Source organism: Muntiacus reevesi, chromosome 5, assembly GCF_963930625.1.
Source record: "Muntiacus reevesi chromosome 5, mMunRee1.1, whole genome shotgun sequence".
Classification (NCBI taxonomy): Eukaryota; Metazoa; Chordata; class Mammalia; order Artiodactyla; family Cervidae; genus Muntiacus; species Muntiacus reevesi.
Genome location: NC_089253.1, coordinates 66,153,586 through 66,172,893, shown reverse-complemented (window position 1 = coordinate 66,172,893; position 19,308 = coordinate 66,153,586). Strand labels below are relative to the sequence as shown.

The window sequence follows — 19,308 nt, the reverse complement described above, 5'->3', positions numbered from 1 at the left end:
TTCTGTCCTTGGCTTTTGCAGGCTTGGTGCTGACAACTCCTGGAGAAAAGAAAGGATCAGGAAGCAAAAGCAGGGAGTTCTACAGTGAGCTGTGGTTCATAGTGTTAATGGCAGTGCTGGGCTTGATCTTGTTGGCCATTTTCCTGTCCCTGATACTACAGAGAAAAATCCACAAAGAACCATATATCAGAGAGAGGCCTCCCCTAGTGCCTCTTCCAAAACGAATGTCTCCGTTGAATGTCTACCCACCCAGGGAAACCCACATGGTATGTTTCTAAAGGCAGCCTCACTTCTCTCCCAATGGACTAGAATATTTGTTTTTATTTAGAAGGAAAGATTTTCAAAACCATAGTAACAAGGAACTAGACGACAGCACAGTCTGGCTAAATGTGGGGCCAAGGGAGGCTAACCCTTGAACAGCATTCTCAGCTTTGGCTGCTCATTAGGTCTATATTTTTTATTTGTTTATTTGAGTGTGCTGGGTCTTAGTTGTGACACTCAGAATCTTCCATCTTCGTTAAGCCATGTGGGATCTTTAGTGGCAGCCTATGGGATCTAGTTCCCCAACCAGGGATCGAACCTGGACCCCCTACTTTGGGAGAATGGAGTCTTAGCCATTGGACCACCAAGGAAGTCCCTCGGTTGCACAATAGAATCACGTGATGCTAGAGACAGAATCTTGGTGTGCGCCCCCCCCCCCCAAATTCATACGTTGAAACCCTAGTCTCAAAATTGATATCTGGGAAGAAGGGCTTTGAGAGATAATTAGGTCGTGAGGGTGGAGCTTCACGACCAGGATTAATGCCCTTATAAAAGAGACGCCAGGGAGCGCCCCTGTCCCTTCCACCACGTGGGGACCAGGAAGTGTGCCCCCATCACACATTCAAACTGTTGGCACCATGATATTGAATTTCCCAACCTCCAGGATTTAAGAAATAAATTAGTGTTGTCTCCAGGCCGCCCAGTCCATAGTGTTCTGTTATAGCACATCTGGGAAACTGAAAAATACCAATGCCTGGGTCTTATCCCAGAAATTCTGATTTCATTGGCCTTGGGTGGGACTTGGGGATTGCATTCCTTTTCTAACTCCAAAAGTGATTCTGATGTGCCCTGGGGGTAAATATATCTGCTCTATAGTTATGTCGGGGCATGGCAGAGGAGAGTTGTATGTTGAAATCAGCTGGAGAATTTATAGGTTATGTTACTGTGCAACTTGGAAGATTAGAGATAAAAGGGAAGATGGAGAGGGATTTACGTGGTAGCAGTGCTGGGTCTATCCTTGGCTGTAACACCCTGCACCAGGGCGGGTGGATGGATGGCTCTTTGTGGCTCCAGACCACCCATTGCCAAGACAGAGGTCGGGCAAAGATTCAGGGGCTAAAGGTAACACAGAGGGTGACCCGGGGCATTGCCAACAAAACACTAATTGAAGGTGTAAAGGAGACTGATCCCCCAGTGCACTCCAGAGTGGGGCTGTGTTTGCCTGGGCCAGGAAAGGCTGTAATTTCTAATCTCCCCCAGGCACCAGTCTGCTTCACAAACTGTGTGCCAAAACCCATCTGCCTCATGCGACATCCTCCCCCAGTTTGCGCTAGACTCTGTGTGAGCTAGTGGCCACCGCCTGTAGCTGAAATTCTGATCACCAATTCCAGTGTGTAGGGGAGGTTTTCTACACCAGAACAAAATTCTCTGACACCAGCTGGGTGTCTTCCAGTTCAATTCCATTCTGTTGCTATCTACCCAGAAATAACCTCAGGTCTCACTAGCGTCTCAGTCCTACGAGACTCTTGCCTGCTCTGTGTCCCCTCCCTGCCAACTTCAGACAAGTCCAGGTTGTGGCTGCTGGCTATAGATTGGAGGTTCCAATGACCCACTCCTTCAGCTTTTAAATTCTTTAATGAATTTAACAAATGGTAACAAATGTTTAATTGTCATTTTCAAGACCACAAAGCATGAGTTTAGTCCAGCTAGTTTAAGTGCAGGTTTTACTTCTACAGTCAGCCCTACATACCTACAAGTTCCACACCGACACCCACACAGGGTTGACCATAAGATCTGAGCTTTCTTGGATTCTGGTACCCATGGAGGGGGAGGTTCTTAGAGCCAATTCCCCTTGGATATGGAGGGACAATTGTATTTACTGGCTTGCAGATTCTTTCATTCTCTGAAATACTAAAAAATAATGCAGTGTCACTTTGGACTAAGCAATTAGTTTCTACTCACTGTGTGGTTTAAATTGCAGAACTCTTTATGTTATGAAAATGCATCTCCAGATAGTATTAATGTGTGGCTATGATTATGCTGTCCTTGGAGAAACACGAAGAATTTGTTTTTATTTTATTAAAATATAGTTGATTTATAATGTGTTAATTTTGCTGAAGAGCAGAGAGATTCAGTTATACATATATATATTCATTTTCATATTTTCTTTCATTGTGCATTATCAAAGGATATTGAGGATAATTCCCCTGCTGTACAGTAGGACCTAGTTGCTTATCCACCCTGTATACAACAGTTTGCATCTACTAATCCCGAACCCCCAGTCCTTACCTCCTCCATATCCCTGCACTTTGACAGCCACAAGTCTCTCCTCTATGCCCTTAAGTCTGTTTCTGTTTCACAGATAGATTCATTTGTGGCACATTTTAGAGTCTACCATAGGTATTATCATATAGTACTTATCTTTGACTTTGGCTTACTTCACTTAGTATGATCATCTCTAGGTCCTTCCATGTTACTACAGATAGCATTCTTTCCTTCTTTTTTATGGCTGAGTAAATATTCCACTGTGTAAAACCACACATCTTCTTTATCCATTCATCTGTTGATAGACATTTAAGTTGTTTCCATATCTTGGGTATCGTAAATTGTGCTGTTATGAATATTGTGGCTGCGTGTATCTTTTCAAACTAGAGTTTAGTCTGGATATATGCCCAGGAGTAGGATCACTGGATCATAGGACAACTGTATTTTTAGTTTACTGAGGAACCTCCATACTGTTTCCCATAGTGGCTGTACAATTTAGATTCCTACCATGTGAATAGGAGAGTTCCCTTCTCTGCCAGCATTTATTGTTTGTGACTTTGTTTCTGCTGGTCATTCTGATGAGTGTGAGGTGGTATCTCCTTGTAGTTTTGATTTGCATTCATCAAATAATTAGCAATATTGAGCATCTTTTCATGTGTTTATTGACCATCTGTGTGTCTTCTTTGGAGAATTGTCTACTTAGGTCTTTGGCTCATTTTTTTAAATGGGTTTGTTTTTCTTTACTGAGCTGTATGAACCATTTATATATTCTGGAAATTAAGCCCTTGTTGGGCTTACATATTTGCAAATATTTTTTCCCAGTCCATAAGTTGCCTTTTTATTTGGTTTATGGTTTCCTTTGCTGTGCAAAAGTGTATACATTTGATTCAGCCCATTTGATGATTTTTGGCTTTTATTTCTATTGCCTTGGGAGACTGATCTAAGAAAACATTAGTACAATTTATGTCAGAGAATGTTTGGTCTGTGTTCCTTTCTAAGAGTTTGATGGTGCGTGTCTTGTATTTAAGACTTTAAGCCATTTTGAGTATATTTTTGTGCATGGTATGAAGGTGGGTTCTAATTTCTTTGACATGTATGTGGTTGTCCAGCTTTCCCAACACCACTGTTGAAGAGATTCTCCTTCCCCATTGTATTTTCTTGTCTCCATTGTTAATTGACCATACGTGTGTGTGTTTATTTCTGGGCTCTTTATTCAGTTCCATCGATCTACATGTCTTTTTGTGCCAATCCCACATTGTTTTGATTGCTGTAGTTTTGTAATAATGTCCCACAACCCACTCTTTGGGTTCAAACAATTTGCTAGGACACCTCACAAAACCCAGAGAAACATTTTACTTACTGGATCACTAGTTTCTTATAAAAGGATGTATGTCAGTAACAACTGGTGGAAGAGACCTTGCAGGGGGCAAGGTCTAGGGGAAGGACCCAGGGCATCCATGCCCCAAATGAACCACTCTTCCATAATCTCCATGTGCACAACAACCCAGAAGCCATCTGGACCCCATGTTGGGGGCAGGGGTGTTGGGTATGGAGGCTTAGTTGTGTAGGTGTGATTGACTGTTATTGGCCGTTGGTGACAGATTCAACCCCCATTCCTTCTCTCCTCTCTGAAGAGCAGAGGGTGAGACTGAAAATCCTGATCCTTTAATCAAGGGGTTGGTTTCCCTGGCAGTCAGCCCCCAAATTAAGTGCAACCAAAAGTCACTTTATTAACATAAAAAAAAGACACATTTGTCATGCTGATTATTTAGAAAATTGTAAGTATTTGAGAAGCCCTGTGCCAGAATCCAGACAAAGTTCAAATATGTATTTCTCATTCCAAGACTTCACCCTAATCTCAAAGAAGCGCAATGCCAACAAATGTTTAAACTACCATACAGTTGTACTCTTTTCACATGCTAGCAAGATAATGCTCAAAATCCTTCAAGCTAGGCTTCAACAGTATGTGAACTGAGAACTTCCAAACATACAATCTGGATTTAGAAAAGGCAGAGGAATCAGAGATCAAATTGCCAACATCCATTGGATCATAGAAAAAGCAAGAGAATTCCAGAAAAAAATCTATTTCTGCTTCATTAACTACACTAAAGCCTTTGACTGTGTGGATCACAACAAACTCTGGAAAATTCTTCAAGAGATGGGAACACCAGACCACCTTACCTGCCTCCTGAGAAATCTGTATGCAAGTCAAGAAGCAATAATTAGAACCAGACATGAAACAAAAGACTGGGTCCAAATTGAGAAAGGAGTACGTCAAGGCTGTATATTGTCACCCTGCTTATTTAACTTATATGAAGAGTATATCATGCAAAATCTGGGCTGGATGAATCACAAGCTGGAATCAAGATTGCTGGGAGAAATATCAGCAACCTCAGATATGCAGACGATACAACCCTAATGGCAGAAAGTCAAGAGGAACTAAAGAGCTTCTTGATTAAGGTGAAAGAGGAGAGTGAAAAAGCTGGCTTAAAACTCAACATTCAAGAAATGAGGATCATGGCATCCAGTCCCATCATTTCATGGCAAATAGATGGGGGGAAATGGAAACAGTGGCAGATTTTATTTTATTTTATTTTATTTTATTGAGCTCCAGAATTACTGTGGATGGTGACTGAAGCCATGAAATTAAAAGACACTTGCCCCTTGGGAGAAAAGCTATGACAAACCTAGACAGTATATTAAAAAGCAGAGACATTACTTTACCAACACAGGTCCGTCTAGTAAAAGCTATGTTTTTTCCAGTAGTTGTGTACGGATGTGAGAGTTGGACCATAAAGAAGACTGAGCACCAAAGAACTGATGCCTTTGAACTGTGGTGTTGGAGAAGACTCTTGAGAGTCCCTTGGGCTGCAAGGAGATCCCACCAGTCAATCCTAAAGGAAATTAGTCCTGAATATTCATTGGAAGGACTGATGCTGATGCTGAGGCTGAAGCTCCAATATTTCGGCCACCTGGTGCAAAGAGCCAACTCACTGGAAAAGACCTTGGTGCTGGGAAAGTTTGAGGGCAGGAAGAGAAGAGGGAAACAGAATAAGATGTTTGGATGGCATCACCGACTCAGTGGACATGAATTTTGGCAAGCCCTGGGAGATAATGAAGAACAGGAAAGCCTGGCATGCTGCAGTTCATGGGGTCACAAAGAGTCGCACATGACTTAGCGGCTGAACAACAAATGATTTGAGAAGTCCTGTGCCAGAATCTAGACAAAGATCAAATATGTATTTCTCATTATAAATCAGTTATCACAGCATCATCCAAATTAAGTGCAGAAACCTGGTCAAAGTGCTTAAGTTTCAAGACTTCATAACATAGAAATGAAGGAATGATAGCACTGCCCACCTTCCAGAGCTCTTCACTTTTCAAGGACAGAGCAATGAGTGATGTCAAAGTCCCGAGGAAGTGAGATCACAGCCAAGTAGCAGAGCCTTGAGGGCACGAGAGAGCCACAGTCTCTCAGAGACCCATGGGGTGCAGCCGGTGCAGGAAGCAGCCAGGGGACAGTGACTGGGTGGTGGGAAAGCAAGAAAGATGCTCTCTATCCCCTGGCCCTTGGCTCCCTCGACAACCACGTCCTCTCTCCTGGCTCTGTCCTCCAAGCCTCCTTCCTCTCTGAGTACATCTGGGTCCTCCTGTGGGCCAGCTGCTGAATGAATGACTGCTGAGTGGTCAGTTCAAGCCAGGGGCCATGTGCTTGTGTTCAGGGGAGAGTCCTAAGGAGACTTTCCTTGAGGGGCTGACACTGCAGAGTTTTCCCTTGTTGGACAGTGACTTTCTCTGCACTGATGGAGGGAGGGGCCAGGAAGACTGGAAAGGTCTGTTTAGCTGGCCTGGGAGATGACTTAAATCACCCCTGGGACCCATTGAGTGTGTGGAGAATGTGGGTGGGGTGGTCGTTCAGGTACATCTCCTCTATGACACGACCTGAGTCACAGGAGACAAACCCACAGGCCAGTAGCATCCAGAACTGGGTTCAGGGATCATTTCTGTCCCTCGACTCATCACTCCAGACAGGCCCCTCTGCCTGGTAGCCTGTCCCGAGGAGGAATCTAGTTTTGCCTCTTGGGTTGAGTTAGTGATCAAGAAGCGAGCGGGTCATTTCTGTGGGCAAGTTAATCAGGAGAGTTCCTTTGCGTGGGGTTTTCCTGAGTCTTATTAAGCATGGCTTTTTCCAAGTGAGGCTCCTAAATATTGGTATCAGCATCACCTGGGAGACAGTCCTGGGTCTCTGAGGAGGAAGCCAGAGAATCTGCCATTTCCAGCAGCCTCGGGAGGTCTGAGCTCAGTGAAGTTTGAAGACAGCCCTCAATGAATGAGAAGATGATTCAGTTGCTGTGAGCCGTGTATACAGTCCCAGAGCCAGTAGAACCCGCGCAGGAGGTGACTGTGCAATTCCATTTATGTGAGGTATTTACACAGTCAAAGTCAGGGAAGCAAAGCCCAGAGTGGTATTGCCAGGGCCTGGGGGAGGGGGGAATGGGCAGTTGCTATGATCAGGTGGAAAGTTTCAGTGATGCATGATGCAGTTCTAGGACTCCACTCTACCACCTGCTCCTGCAAAGAGCATTGCAGGGTTGTTGAGAGGTTAGATCTCTTACTTTAATAGAATCAAATTTAAAAATAAAACAGGTGAGGCTGCTGATGAGCCCGACAAGGCCCAGGCCAAGCCACGCATGGGGCCAGACATAGGCTACAGCTGGGAGAAGCTGACAAATTCAAACCCCTCCTCTGCTCGCGGAACATGGGGGTACAGCAGAGCACCACCCCCTGCCTCCCCCACAGTTCACTTCTGCTGAGGGTTCTGAACAGAGTAGGAAGGGAAGGAATTGGAGGCCGGGGGCTGTGGGCCCAGAGGAGTGGCTTGTAGTAGGCAGGGAGGGTGCTACTTTCAGGTCTTGGAGGGCTCACAGAAGTGACATCTGGGGTATACCAGGGTGCTAGGCAACATTTGCCGGAACCCATTGAATCACAGTTTAATTCTACACAGTCGACAAAAGGTCCTTGCAAGTCTGCTTTTCTCAGACCTTATGGAAACTATTCTCATCAAGCTGGAGACTTGGATGAACATTAGTAAACGTTATTCAAACTAAAGAGAAGACACTTTGCATTAGGAGAGCAGAACCAAGAGCTGAAGTAGATGTCCTTGAGCTCCAGAATCTGCAGGTAAGAATCTGAACAGGAGCGGGCTGCATTCACCTGCTCAGTTTCACTGACTGACTTGCTTTTCACTTGAGTACTGGGTACCAATGCAACACACACACCCTCATCATGTGACAAGCTGTGGTCTCAGTTCTGCTGTAATCCTCTCCCAGGCACCCCTGTCCTCTGAACAGCTGAGATACTCTTTGAGGTCAGAGACAAATTGGCAAAAAGATTTTAAGCTCCACCGTGAACAGAGGTAAATGGGTCAGTAGTGCCAGAGAATGAGAGAACTGTTTGTATTGCTTAATACTAAATTTTTTTAAAACATTTTCAAAATGACACAGCATAAATTGAGTCCAGCTAAGTTTAAGCGCAGGTTTCACTTGCACGGTCAGCCCAAGTCTCTACAGGTTCCACATCTACAGACAGAGGGCTGACCATGGGACTAGAGCATCCTCAAATTTTGATACAAGGCCAGGGTCCTGAGGCCCCTCCCCCTTGTAAATTGAAGGACAATTGTAATGTAATTACTGGTTTGAAGATCCTTTCATTCTTTGATAATAAATAACTCAGTGTCAGCGTGGCACTGTTTCTGCTCCCCAAACCTTTTATATTGTAGAACTCAGTACATATTCGAAAATGCATCTCCAAATAGCATTCATGTTTGGATATGCTTATGCTGCCTTTGGAGAAACACAAAGAATTTGGTTTTTGTTTGTTTTGTTTTATTGAAGTAGAGTTGATTTACAATGTTGTGTTAATGTCTGCTGTATGGCAAAGTGATTCAGTTATACATATGTATTTATGCATTCTTTTTGTATTCTTTTCCACTATGGTTTATCTGAGGATATTGAATATGGTTCTCCGTGCTGTAGAGTAGGACCTTGTTTATTCATTGTGTATAAAATACTTTGTATCTGCTAATCCCAAACTCTCTATCCATTTCTCCCCCATTTACCTCCCCACTGGCAAACAAAAGTCTGTTCTCTATGTTTGTGAGTCTGTTTCTGTTGTATATGGGTTCATTTGTTTTGTCTTTTAGATTCCATCATAAGTAATATTGTATGATATTTGTCTTTCTCTCTGACTTACTTCACTTAGTATGATCATCTCTAGACCCATCCATGTGGCTGCACATGGCATTATTTCATTCTTTTTGTGGCTGAGTAATATTCCATTGTATATATGTACCGCATCTTCTTTATCCATTGCTCCGTTGATGGACATTTAAGTTGTTTCTGTATCTTGACTTTGTAAATAGCCATGCTGTGAATATTGGGGAACATGCATTTTTTAAATTTATTTTTAATGGAAGGATGATTGCTTTACAATATTGGTTTGATTTCTGCCATACAGCAACATGAATTAGCCATGGGTGTACATATGTCCCCTTACTCTTGAACCTTGCTCCCACCTCCCACCTCTTCCCGCCCCTTTAGGTTGTTACACAGCTCCAGTTTGAGCTCCCCCAGGCATACAGCATATTTCCATTGGCCACATGTATCTTTTTGAATTAATTTTTTTTTCCTGGATGTATGCCCTGGGGCGGGATTGCTGGATCATATGGTAGCTCTGTTTTTCATTTTCTGAGGACCCTCCATACTGTTTTTCACAGTCGCTGCACCAGTTCACGTTCCCACCACTAATACAATAGGGTTCCCTTTTCTGTACAGCCACTCTTGCATTTGTTGTTTGTAGACTTTTTAATGATGACCATTCTGACCAGTGTGAGATAGTACCTTGTTTTAATTTTGATTTGCATTTCCTTAGTCATTAATGATATTGACTATCTTTTCATGTACCTCTGGGCCATCCTTCTGTCCATTTTCCCACTGGATTGTTTGGTTTTTTGTTCAGTTGTATGAGATGTTTGTATATTTTAGAAATTAAGCCATCTTTTGCATTATTTTCAAGCTTTTTCTCCCAGTTTCTAGGTTGTCTTTTCTTTTTAAAATAATTTCCTTTGGTGTGCAAAAACTGATAAGTTTGCTTATGTCTCATTTTATCTTTGCTTTTATTTCTATTACTTGAGACTGACTTTTAAAAACCTTTGATACGATTTATGCTAGAGAATGCGTTGCCTATGTTCTCTTCTAGGAATTTGATGGTATCATGTCCTATATTTAAGTCTTTGAGCCAGTTTTAGCTTATTTTTGTGTATGATATGAAGGAGTCCTCTAACTTCATTGTTTTGCATGTGGCTGTCCAGCTTTCCCAAAATCACTTGCTGAATAAACTCTCTTTTCCCCATTGTATATTTTTGCCTCCTTTGTGGAAGATTAACTGACCATAGTGTGTGAGTTTATTTCTGGGCTCTTTATTATGTTCCATTGGTCCAAATGTTTTTTGTTCCAATACCAAACACAGTTTTGATTACTGTAGCTTTGTAGTATTGTCTGAAGTCTAGAAAAATTATGCCTTCTGCTTTGTTCTTTTTCTTCAAGATTCCTTTTGCAAATTCTGAGTCTTTTATGGTTCCATATATATTTTATGGTTATTCTTGTTCTGAGAAAAATGACATGGTTAATTTGATAGGGATTGCATTAAATGTGTAGACTACTTTGGGCAGTATGGCCATTTTCACAAATTTAATTCTTCCAATCCAAGAGCATGAAATGTCTTTCCATTTCTTTGAGTGTTTTTCAGTTTACTTTATTAATCTTTTGTAGTTCTCAGCATATAAATTTGTTACCTCCTTGGAGACGTTTATTCCGAAGGTTTTTTTGGGGCTTTTTTTTTTTTTTTGATGCAGCTTTAAAAGAGATTGTCTGATATTTCACTGTTAGTGTAAAGAAATGCAACTGACTTCTGTGTGTTAATTTTGTATCCTGCTAACTTTCTGAATTAGTTTATCAGTTCTAGTAGTGTCTGTGTGGTGTTTTTTTCTAGATATAGTATTTTGTTGTCTGTATATTAATTACAATTTTACTTCTTCCCTACCAATTTTAGTACCCTTTTATTTTATTTTATTTTATTTTATTTTAATTTTTTATTTTTCAGTGGGTTTTGTCATACATTGATATGAATCAGCCATAGAGTTACACGAATTCCCCATCCTGGTCCCCCATCCCACCTCCCTCTCCACCCGATTCCTCTGGGTCTTCCTTTTAAAATTTATCTTTTATGATTGCAGTGGCTAAGACTTCCAATTCTACTCTGAGTGGAAGATGTGAGAGTGGGCATCTTTATCTTGCTGCATATTTTAGCACAAAGATTTCAGCTTATCACCATTAAATATTACATTGGCTGTGAGTCTGTCATAAATAGCTTTTATTATGTTTAGTTATTTTCCCTTTCTACATACTTTCATATGGGTATTTTTTAATGATGCATGAATGTTGAATTTTATCAAATGTTTTTTCAGTATCTGTTGAGATGACCATGTCGTATTTGTCTTTTCTTTTGCTGGTGAGGTATATCACATCAACTGATTAGCATATCTTGAACCATCCTGTGACACTGCAATGAACCAAATTGCTTGTGCCACGTGATCTTTTTTATGTGTTTTTGATTCAATTTCCTAATATTTTGTTGACAATTTTTGTGTCTATATTCATCAATGATATTGGCCTATCATTTTCTTTTTTGCTAGTGACTTTGTATCCACAACCAGATACCACCCGGTTGTGGTATCCGGGTGATGGTGTCTTCATGGAATGCCTTTTGGAGTGCTCCGTCTTCTTCAGTCTTTTGAAAGAGTTTGAGAAGGACCAATACAAGTTCTTTGTATGCTTGGTAGAATTTGCCTGGGAAGACATCTGGTCCTGGAGTTTTGTTTGTAACTTTTGTTTATTTATTTGAACTATAGATTCCGTTTCACTTCTAGTGATTGCTTTGTTCAAGTTATCTATTTCTTCTTCAGTTTTGGTACACTTGAGGTTTCTCAAAACATGCCCTTTTCTTCTAGGTTGTTGAATTTGTTAGCATATAATCCCTCATAGTATTTGCTTATGTTATTTTTTTTTCATGTCTGTGGTATCAGTTGTCATTTCTCTTCTTCTCTTTTTAATTTATTATCTATCTTCTGTCTTTTGGTCTTGCTGAACCTGGCCAGAAGTTTGTCAATTTTGTTTACCACCTCAAAGAACCAGCCCTTCGTGTTGTATTTTTTCCCTAAACTTTAAAATCTCCAATTTATTTATTTCCTCTCTGATCTTTGTTATCTGCTTATTTCTGGTGGCTTTAGATTTTGTTTGTTCCTTTCTTAACTCTTTTAGGTGGTGGATTGAATTGTTTATTAGAGATTTTTCTTCTTTCTTAAAGAAGTTCTGGATAGCTATGAACTTCCATCTCACCAGAACTGCTTTGATGCATCACATAGATTTTGTATGGGTGTGTTTTCATTGTCATTTGCCTCAAGGTATTTTTAATTTCTGCTTTTTTTTTATCTTTCAGAGAACATTTCTTATTTTTCTTATTTATTTTAGAATAGCTTGTTTTATATTGAAGTATAGTAATTTTGAATGATGTGTTAGTTTCAGCTGTACAGCGAAGTGACTCAGTTATACATGTTGTTGCTCAGTCACGAAGTTGTGTCTGACTCTTTGCGACCCTTGGACTGCAATCCTTTAGGATTGACTTGTTTGTTCTCCCTCCTGTCCAAGGTACTCTCAAGAGTCTTTTACTGCACCACAGTTCAAAAGCCTTAATTCTTCAGTGCTTAGCCTTCTTTATGATCCAACTCTCACACTTGTACATGACTACTGGAAAAACCATAGCTTTGACTATATGGACCTTTGTAAGCAAAGTGATGTCACTTCCCTGGTGGCTCAGATGGTAAAGCGTCTGCCTACGATGAGCGAGACCCAGGTTTGATCCCTGGGTTGGGAAGATCCTCTGGAGAAGGAAATGGCAACCCACTCCAGTACTCTTGCCTGGAAAATCCCATGGACGGAGGAGCGTGGTAGGCTACATTCCATGGGGTTGCAAAGAATCAGACATGACTAAGCAACTTCACTCACTCACTCACTAGGTTTATTACAGCTTTTCTTCCAAGGAGCAAGTTGGTTTTTTTTGTTTGTTTTGTTTTTTTAATTTCATGGTTGCAGTCACTGTCTGCAGTGATTTTGGAGTCCAAGAAAACAAAATCTGCCACTGTTTCCACTTTTTTCATCTATTTGCCATAAAGTGATAGGACGGGATGTGATGATCTTCATTTTTTGAATGCTGAATTTTAAGTCAGATTTTTCACTCTCCTCTTTCACCTTCATCAAGAGGCTCTTTAGTTCCTCTTCACTTTCTGTCATTAGAGTGGTATCATCTTCATATCTGAGGTTGTTGATTCAGATATGCTGTGCTTCATCTAGACCAGCATTTCATATAATGTATTCTGCAAATAAGTTGAATAAGCAGGGTGACAGTACACAGCCTTCACTCCTTTACCAATTTTAAACCAGTCCATTGTTCCATTTGTGATTCTAATTGTTGCTTCTTGACCTGCATACAGAATTCTCAGGAGGCAGATAAGGTGGTTTGGTATTCCCAACTCGTTGTGATCCACACAGTCAAAAACTTTTGTGTAGTCAATGAAGCAGAAGTAGATGCTTTTTATAATTCCCTTGCTTTCTGTATGATCCAGTGAATGTTGGCAATGTGATCTCTGGTTCCTCTGCCTGTTCTAATCAATCTGATTTCGGTGTTGACCATCTGGTGATGTTTATGTGTAGACTCTTCTCTTGTGTTGTTGGAAGAGGTGTTTGCTATGACTAGTGCAAAACCCATCTTGTACATCTGGAAGTTCTTGATTCACATACTGCTGAAACTTAGCTTGAAGGATTTTGTGCATTACCTTGCTATCATGTGAAATGAGTGTGATTGTACAGAAGTTTAAACATTCTTTGACATTGTCCTTCTTTGGAATTAGAATGAAAACTGACCTTTTCCAGTCCTATGGCCATTGCTGAGTTTTCCAAATTTGCTGGCATGTTGAGTGTAGCACTTTCACAGAATAATCTTTTAGGATTAAAAAGTAGCTCTGCTGGAATTCCATCACTTCCACTAACTTTGTAGTAATATTTCCTAAGGCCTACCTGACTTCACACTCCAGGATTTCTGGGTCTAGGTGACTGACCACAATATCGTGCTTATCCAGGTCATTAGAACCTTTTTTATATACTTCTTTGGTGTATTCTTGCCACCTCTTCTTAATCTCTTCTGCTTCTGTTAGGTCCTTGCCATTTCTGTCCTTTATTGTACCCATCTTTGCATGAAACGCTCCTTTGGTAGCTCTGATTTTCTTGGAGAGATCTCTAGTCTTTCCCATTCTATTGTTTTTCTCTATTTCTTTGCATTGTTCACTTAAGGTTTTCTTGTCTTTCCTTGCTAATCTCTGGAACTCTGCACTCGGTTAGGTATATCTTTCCCTTTCTCCTTTGCCTTTCTCTTCTCTTTCCTCAGCTATTTGTAAGGCTTCCTCAGACGACCACTTTGCCTTCTTGCATTTCTTTTTCTTGAGGATGGTTTGGTCACTGGCTCCTGTACAATGTCACAAACCTCTGTCCATAGTTCTTGGACGCTTGTTCTACCAGGTCTAGTCCCTTGCATCTGTTTGTCACTTACAAAGGGATTTGATTTAGGTCATAAGTGAATGATCTAATGGTTTTCTCCACTTTCTTCAATTTAAACCTGAATTTTGCAATAAGAAGCTCATGATCAGATCCACGGTCAGCTACTGGTCTTACTTTTCCTGACTGTATAGAGCTTCTCTATCTTTAGTTGCTCATTGGTAAAGAATCTGCTTGTCAATGAAGGAGACTCAAGTTCAACCCCTGGGTAAGCAGATCCCCTGAAGAAGGCCATGGCAACCCACTCAAGGATTCTTGCCTTGGAAATCCCATGGACAGACGAGCCTGGTGGGCTACAGTCTATGGGGTCTCAAAAGAGTCAGACACAACAGCAAGTAAACAACAACATCATTGGCTGCAAAGAAGATAATCAACCTGATTTCAGTGTTGACCATCCAGTGATGTCCATGTCTGTAGTTGTCTCTTGTGTCGTTGGCAAAGGGTGTTGGTATGACCAGTGTGTGCTTCTAACAAAACTGTTAGCCTTTCCCTGCTTCATTTGGTACTTCAAGTCCAAACTTGTCTGTTACTCCGTGTATCTCTTGACTTCCTAACTTTGCATTCCAATCCCCTATGATGAAAAGGACATCTTTTTTTTTTTGGTGTTAGTTCTGTAAAGTCTTGTAAGTCTTCAGAGATGTCTTCAGAGAAGCATTCAAATTCAGCTTCTTCTGCATTAGTGGTTGGGACACACAGTTGGATTACTGTTATGTTGAATGATTTGACGTATCATTAAATTTTTGAGATTGTACCCATGTACTGCATTTTGCACTCTTATTGACTATCAGGGCTACTATTTCTTCCAAGGGATTCTTGCCCACGGTAGTAGACATATTGTTCTTCTGAATTAAATTCAGCCATTCTGTCCATTTTAGTTCACTGAATCCTAAAATGTCGATGTTCACTCTTGCCTTCTCCTGCTTCAGTCAGTCAGTTCAGTTCAGTCACTCAGTTGTGTCTGACTCTTTGTGACCCCATGGACTGCAGCATGCCAGGCTTCCCTGTCCATCACCAACTCCTGGAGATTGTTCAAACTATGTCCATCGAGTCAGTGATGCCATCCAACCATCTCAGCTTCTATCATCCCCTTTTCCTCCTGCCTTCAATCTTTTCCAGGATCAGGATCTTCTCCAATGAGTCAGTTCTTTGCATCAGGTGGCCAAAGTATTGGAGCTTCAGCTTCAGCATCAGTTCTTCCAATGAGTATTCAGGACTGATTTCCTTTAGGATTGACTGGTTGGATCTCTTTGCAGTACAAGAGACTCTCAAGAGTCTTCTCTAACACCACAGCTCAAAAGCATCAATTCTTTGGGGCTCAGCTTTCCTTATAGCTCAACTCTCACATCCACACATGACTACTGGAAAATCTAGTTTTGATTAGATGAACCTTTGTTGGCAAAGTAATGTCTCTGCTTTTTAATGTGCTGTCTAGGTTGGTCCCAACTTTTCTTCCAAAGAGCAAGTGTCTTTTAATTTCATGGCTGCAGTCACCATATGCAGTGATTTTGGAGCCCAAGAAAATAAAGTCTGTCACTGTTTCCATTGTTTTTCCATCTATTTGCTGTGGAGTGATGGAACCGGATGCCATGATCTTAGTTTTCTGAATGATGAGCTTTAAGCCAACTTTTTCACTCTCCTCTTTCACTTTCATCAAGAGGTGCTTCAGCTCCTCTTCACTTTCTGCCATAAGGATGGTGTCATCTGCATATCTGAGGTTATTGATGTTTCTCCTGGCAATCTTGATTCCAGGCTGTACTTCATCCAGCCCAGCATTTGGCGTGACATACTCTGCATATATGTTAAATAAGCAGGGTGACAGTATACAACCTTGACATACTCCTTTCCCAATTTGGGATCAGTCTGTTGTTCCATGTCCAGTTCTAACTGTTGCTTCTTGACCTGCATATAGATTTCTCAGGAGGTAGGTTAGGTGGTATTCCCATCTCGAAGAATTTTCCAGTTTGTTGTGATCTACATAGTCAAAGGCTTTGGCTAGTCAATAAAGCAGAAGTATTATGTTTTCTGGAATTCTCTTGTTTTTTCTATGATCCATCGGATGTTGGCAGTTTGATCTCTGGTTCCTCTGACATTTCTAAATCTATCTTGAACATCTGGAAGTTCACAGTTTACATACTGTTGAAGCCTAGCTTGGAGAATTTTGAGCATTACTTTGCTAGCATGTGAGATGAGTGCAATCGTGCAGTAGTTTGAACATTCTTTGGCATTGCCCTTCTTTGGGATTGGAATAATAACTGACCTTTTCCAGTCCTGTGGCCACTTGCTGAGTTTTCCAGATATTCTGGCATATTGAGTGCAGCACTTTCACAGCATCAACTTTTAGAATTTGAAATAGCTCAACTGGAATTCCATCACCTCCACTAGCTTTGTTCATATGATGCTTCCTAAAGCCCATTTGATTCACATTCCAGGATGTCTGGCTCTAGGTGAGTGATCACAACATCATCATGGTTATCTAGGTCATAAAGATCTTTTTTGTATAATTCTTCTGTGTATTCTTGCCACCTCTTTTTAATTTCTTCTGCTTCTATTAGATCTATGCCATTTCTGTCCTTTATTGTGCCCATCTTTGCATGACATGTTCCCTTGGTATCTCTAATTTTCTTGAAGAGATCTCTAGTCTTTCTCATTCTGCTATATTCCTCTGTTTCTTTGTATGATCACTAAGGAAGGCTTTCTTGTCTCTCCTTCCTGTTCTTTGGAACTCTGCTTTCAAATGGGTATGTCTTTCCTTTTCTCCTTTGCCCTTAGATTCTCTTCTCTTCTCAGCTATTTGTAAGGCCTCCTCAGACAACCTTTTGGCCTTTTTGCCAACCAGTCCATCCTAAAGGAGATCAGTCCTGAGTGTTCATTGGTAAGACTGATGAAGCTGAAACTCCAATACTTTGGCCACCTGATGCGAAGAGTTGACTCATTTGAAAACACCCTGATGTGAGAAACTTTGAGGGCAGGAGGGGAAGGGGGTGACAGAGGATGAGATGGTTGGATTGCATCACCAACTCAATGGATGTGGGTTTGGGTGGTCTCCGGGAGTTGGTGATAGACAGGGAGGCCTGGCGTGCTGCGGTTCATGGGGTCTCAGAGTCGGACATGACTGAGTGACTGAATTGAACCGAATTGCCTTTTGGACTCTTACTGACTATGAGCGCTACTCCATTTCTTCTAAGGGATTCTTACCCACTCTAGTAGACATATTGGTTATCTGCATTAAATTCACCCATCCAGTCCACTTTGGTTCACTGACTCCTAAAATGTCGATGTCCACTCTTGCCACCTCGTGTTTGACCACTTCTAATTTACCTTGTATTTCTGCTTTATTGACTACACCAATGCCTTCAACTGTGTGGATCACAATAAGCTGTAGAAAATTCTGAAGGAGTTGGGAATACCAGACGACCTGACCTGCCTCTTGAGAAACCTGTATGCAGGTCAGGAAGCAACAGTTAGAACTGGACATGGAACAACAGACTGGTTCCAAATAGGAAAAGAAGTACGTCAAGGCTGTATATTGCCACCCTGCTTATTTAACTTATATGCAGAGTACATCATGAGAAACGCTGGACTGAAAGAAGCACAAGCTGGAATTAAGATTGCCGGGAAAAATATCAATAACCTCAGATATGCAGATGACACCACCCTTATGGCAGAAAGTGAAGAGGAACTAAAAAGCCTCCTGATGAAAGTGAAAGAGAGTGAGAAAGTTGGCTGAGAGCTCAACATTCAGAAAACTAATATCATGGCATCTGGTCCCATCACCTCATGGGAAATAGATGGGGAGACAGTGGAAACAGTGTCAGACTTTATTTTGGGGGGGCTCCAAAATCACTGCAGATGGTGACTGCAGGCATGAAATTAAAAGATGCTTACTTCTTGGAAGGAAAGTTAGGACCAACCTAGATAGCATATTAAAAAGCAGAGACATTACTTTGCCAACATAGGTCCGTCTAGTCAAGGCTATAGTTTTTCCAGTGGTCATGTATGGATGTGAGTGTTGGACTGTGAAGAAAGCTGAGCACCGAAAAATTGATGCTTTTAAACTGTGGTGTTGGAGAAGACTCTTGAGAGTCCCTTGGACTGCAAGGAGATCCTACCAGTCCATCCTGAAGGAGATAAGTCCTGGGTGTTCATTGGAAGGACTGATGCTGAAGCTGAAACTCCAATACTTTGGCCACCTGATGCGAAGAGTTGACTCATTGGGAAAGACCCTGATGCTGGGAGGGATTGGGGGCAGGAGGAGAAGGGGACGACAGAGGATGAGATGGCTGGATGGCATCACCGACTCAATGGGCATGAGTTTGAGTAAACTCTGGGAGTTTGTGATGGACAGGGAGGCCTGGCATGCTGCAATTCATGGGGTCGCAAAGAGTTGGACACAACTGAGCAACTGAATTGAACTGAACTGAGTTTACCTTGTTGATTCATGGACCTAACATTCCAGGTTCCTATGCAATATTGCTCTTTACAGCATCGGACTTTACTTCCATCACCAGTCACATCCACAGCTGGGTGTTGTTTTTGCTTTGGCTCCGTCTCTTCATTCTTCCTGGAGTTATTGCTTCACTGATCTCCAGTAGCATATTGGGCACCTACCGAGCTGGGGAGTTCATATTTCAGTGTCATGTCTTTTTGCCTTTTCATATTATTCATGTTGTTCTTAAGGGAAGAATACTGAAGTTTGCCAGTATTCCCTTCTCCAGTGGACCACATTTTGTCAGAACTCTCCGCCATGACCCATCTGTCTTGGGTGGCCCTACAGGGCATGGCTCATAGCTTAGTTGAGTTAGATAAGGCTGTGGTCCATGTGATCAGTTCGATTTGTTTTCTGTGATAAGGTTTTCATTCAGATAAGGATAAGAGGCTTATGGAAGCTTCCTGCTGGGAGAGACTTACTGTGGGTGATACTGGGTCTTGTTCTGATGGGTGGGGCCATGCTCAGTATATCTTTAATCCAATTTTCTATTGATGGGCGGAGCTTTGTTCCCTCCCTGTTGTTTGACCTGAGACCAAACTATGGTGGAGGTAATGAAGATATTACAATCTC

General features: G+C 41.5%; 1 protein-coding gene across 1 annotated transcript in view; it reads left to right on the top strand.

Annotated features, from left to right (window-relative positions):
- USH2A (usherin) overlaps positions 1–19,308 on the top strand; it is a 905,205-nt gene that overhangs the window by 872,163 nt on the left and 13,734 nt on the right. Inside the window, exon 69 of the mRNA XM_065936753.1 lies at positions 22–266. Coding sequence (XP_065792825.1) covers positions 22–266 — 245 coding nt within the window. The remainder of the gene's footprint in view (positions 1–21; positions 267–19,308) is intronic.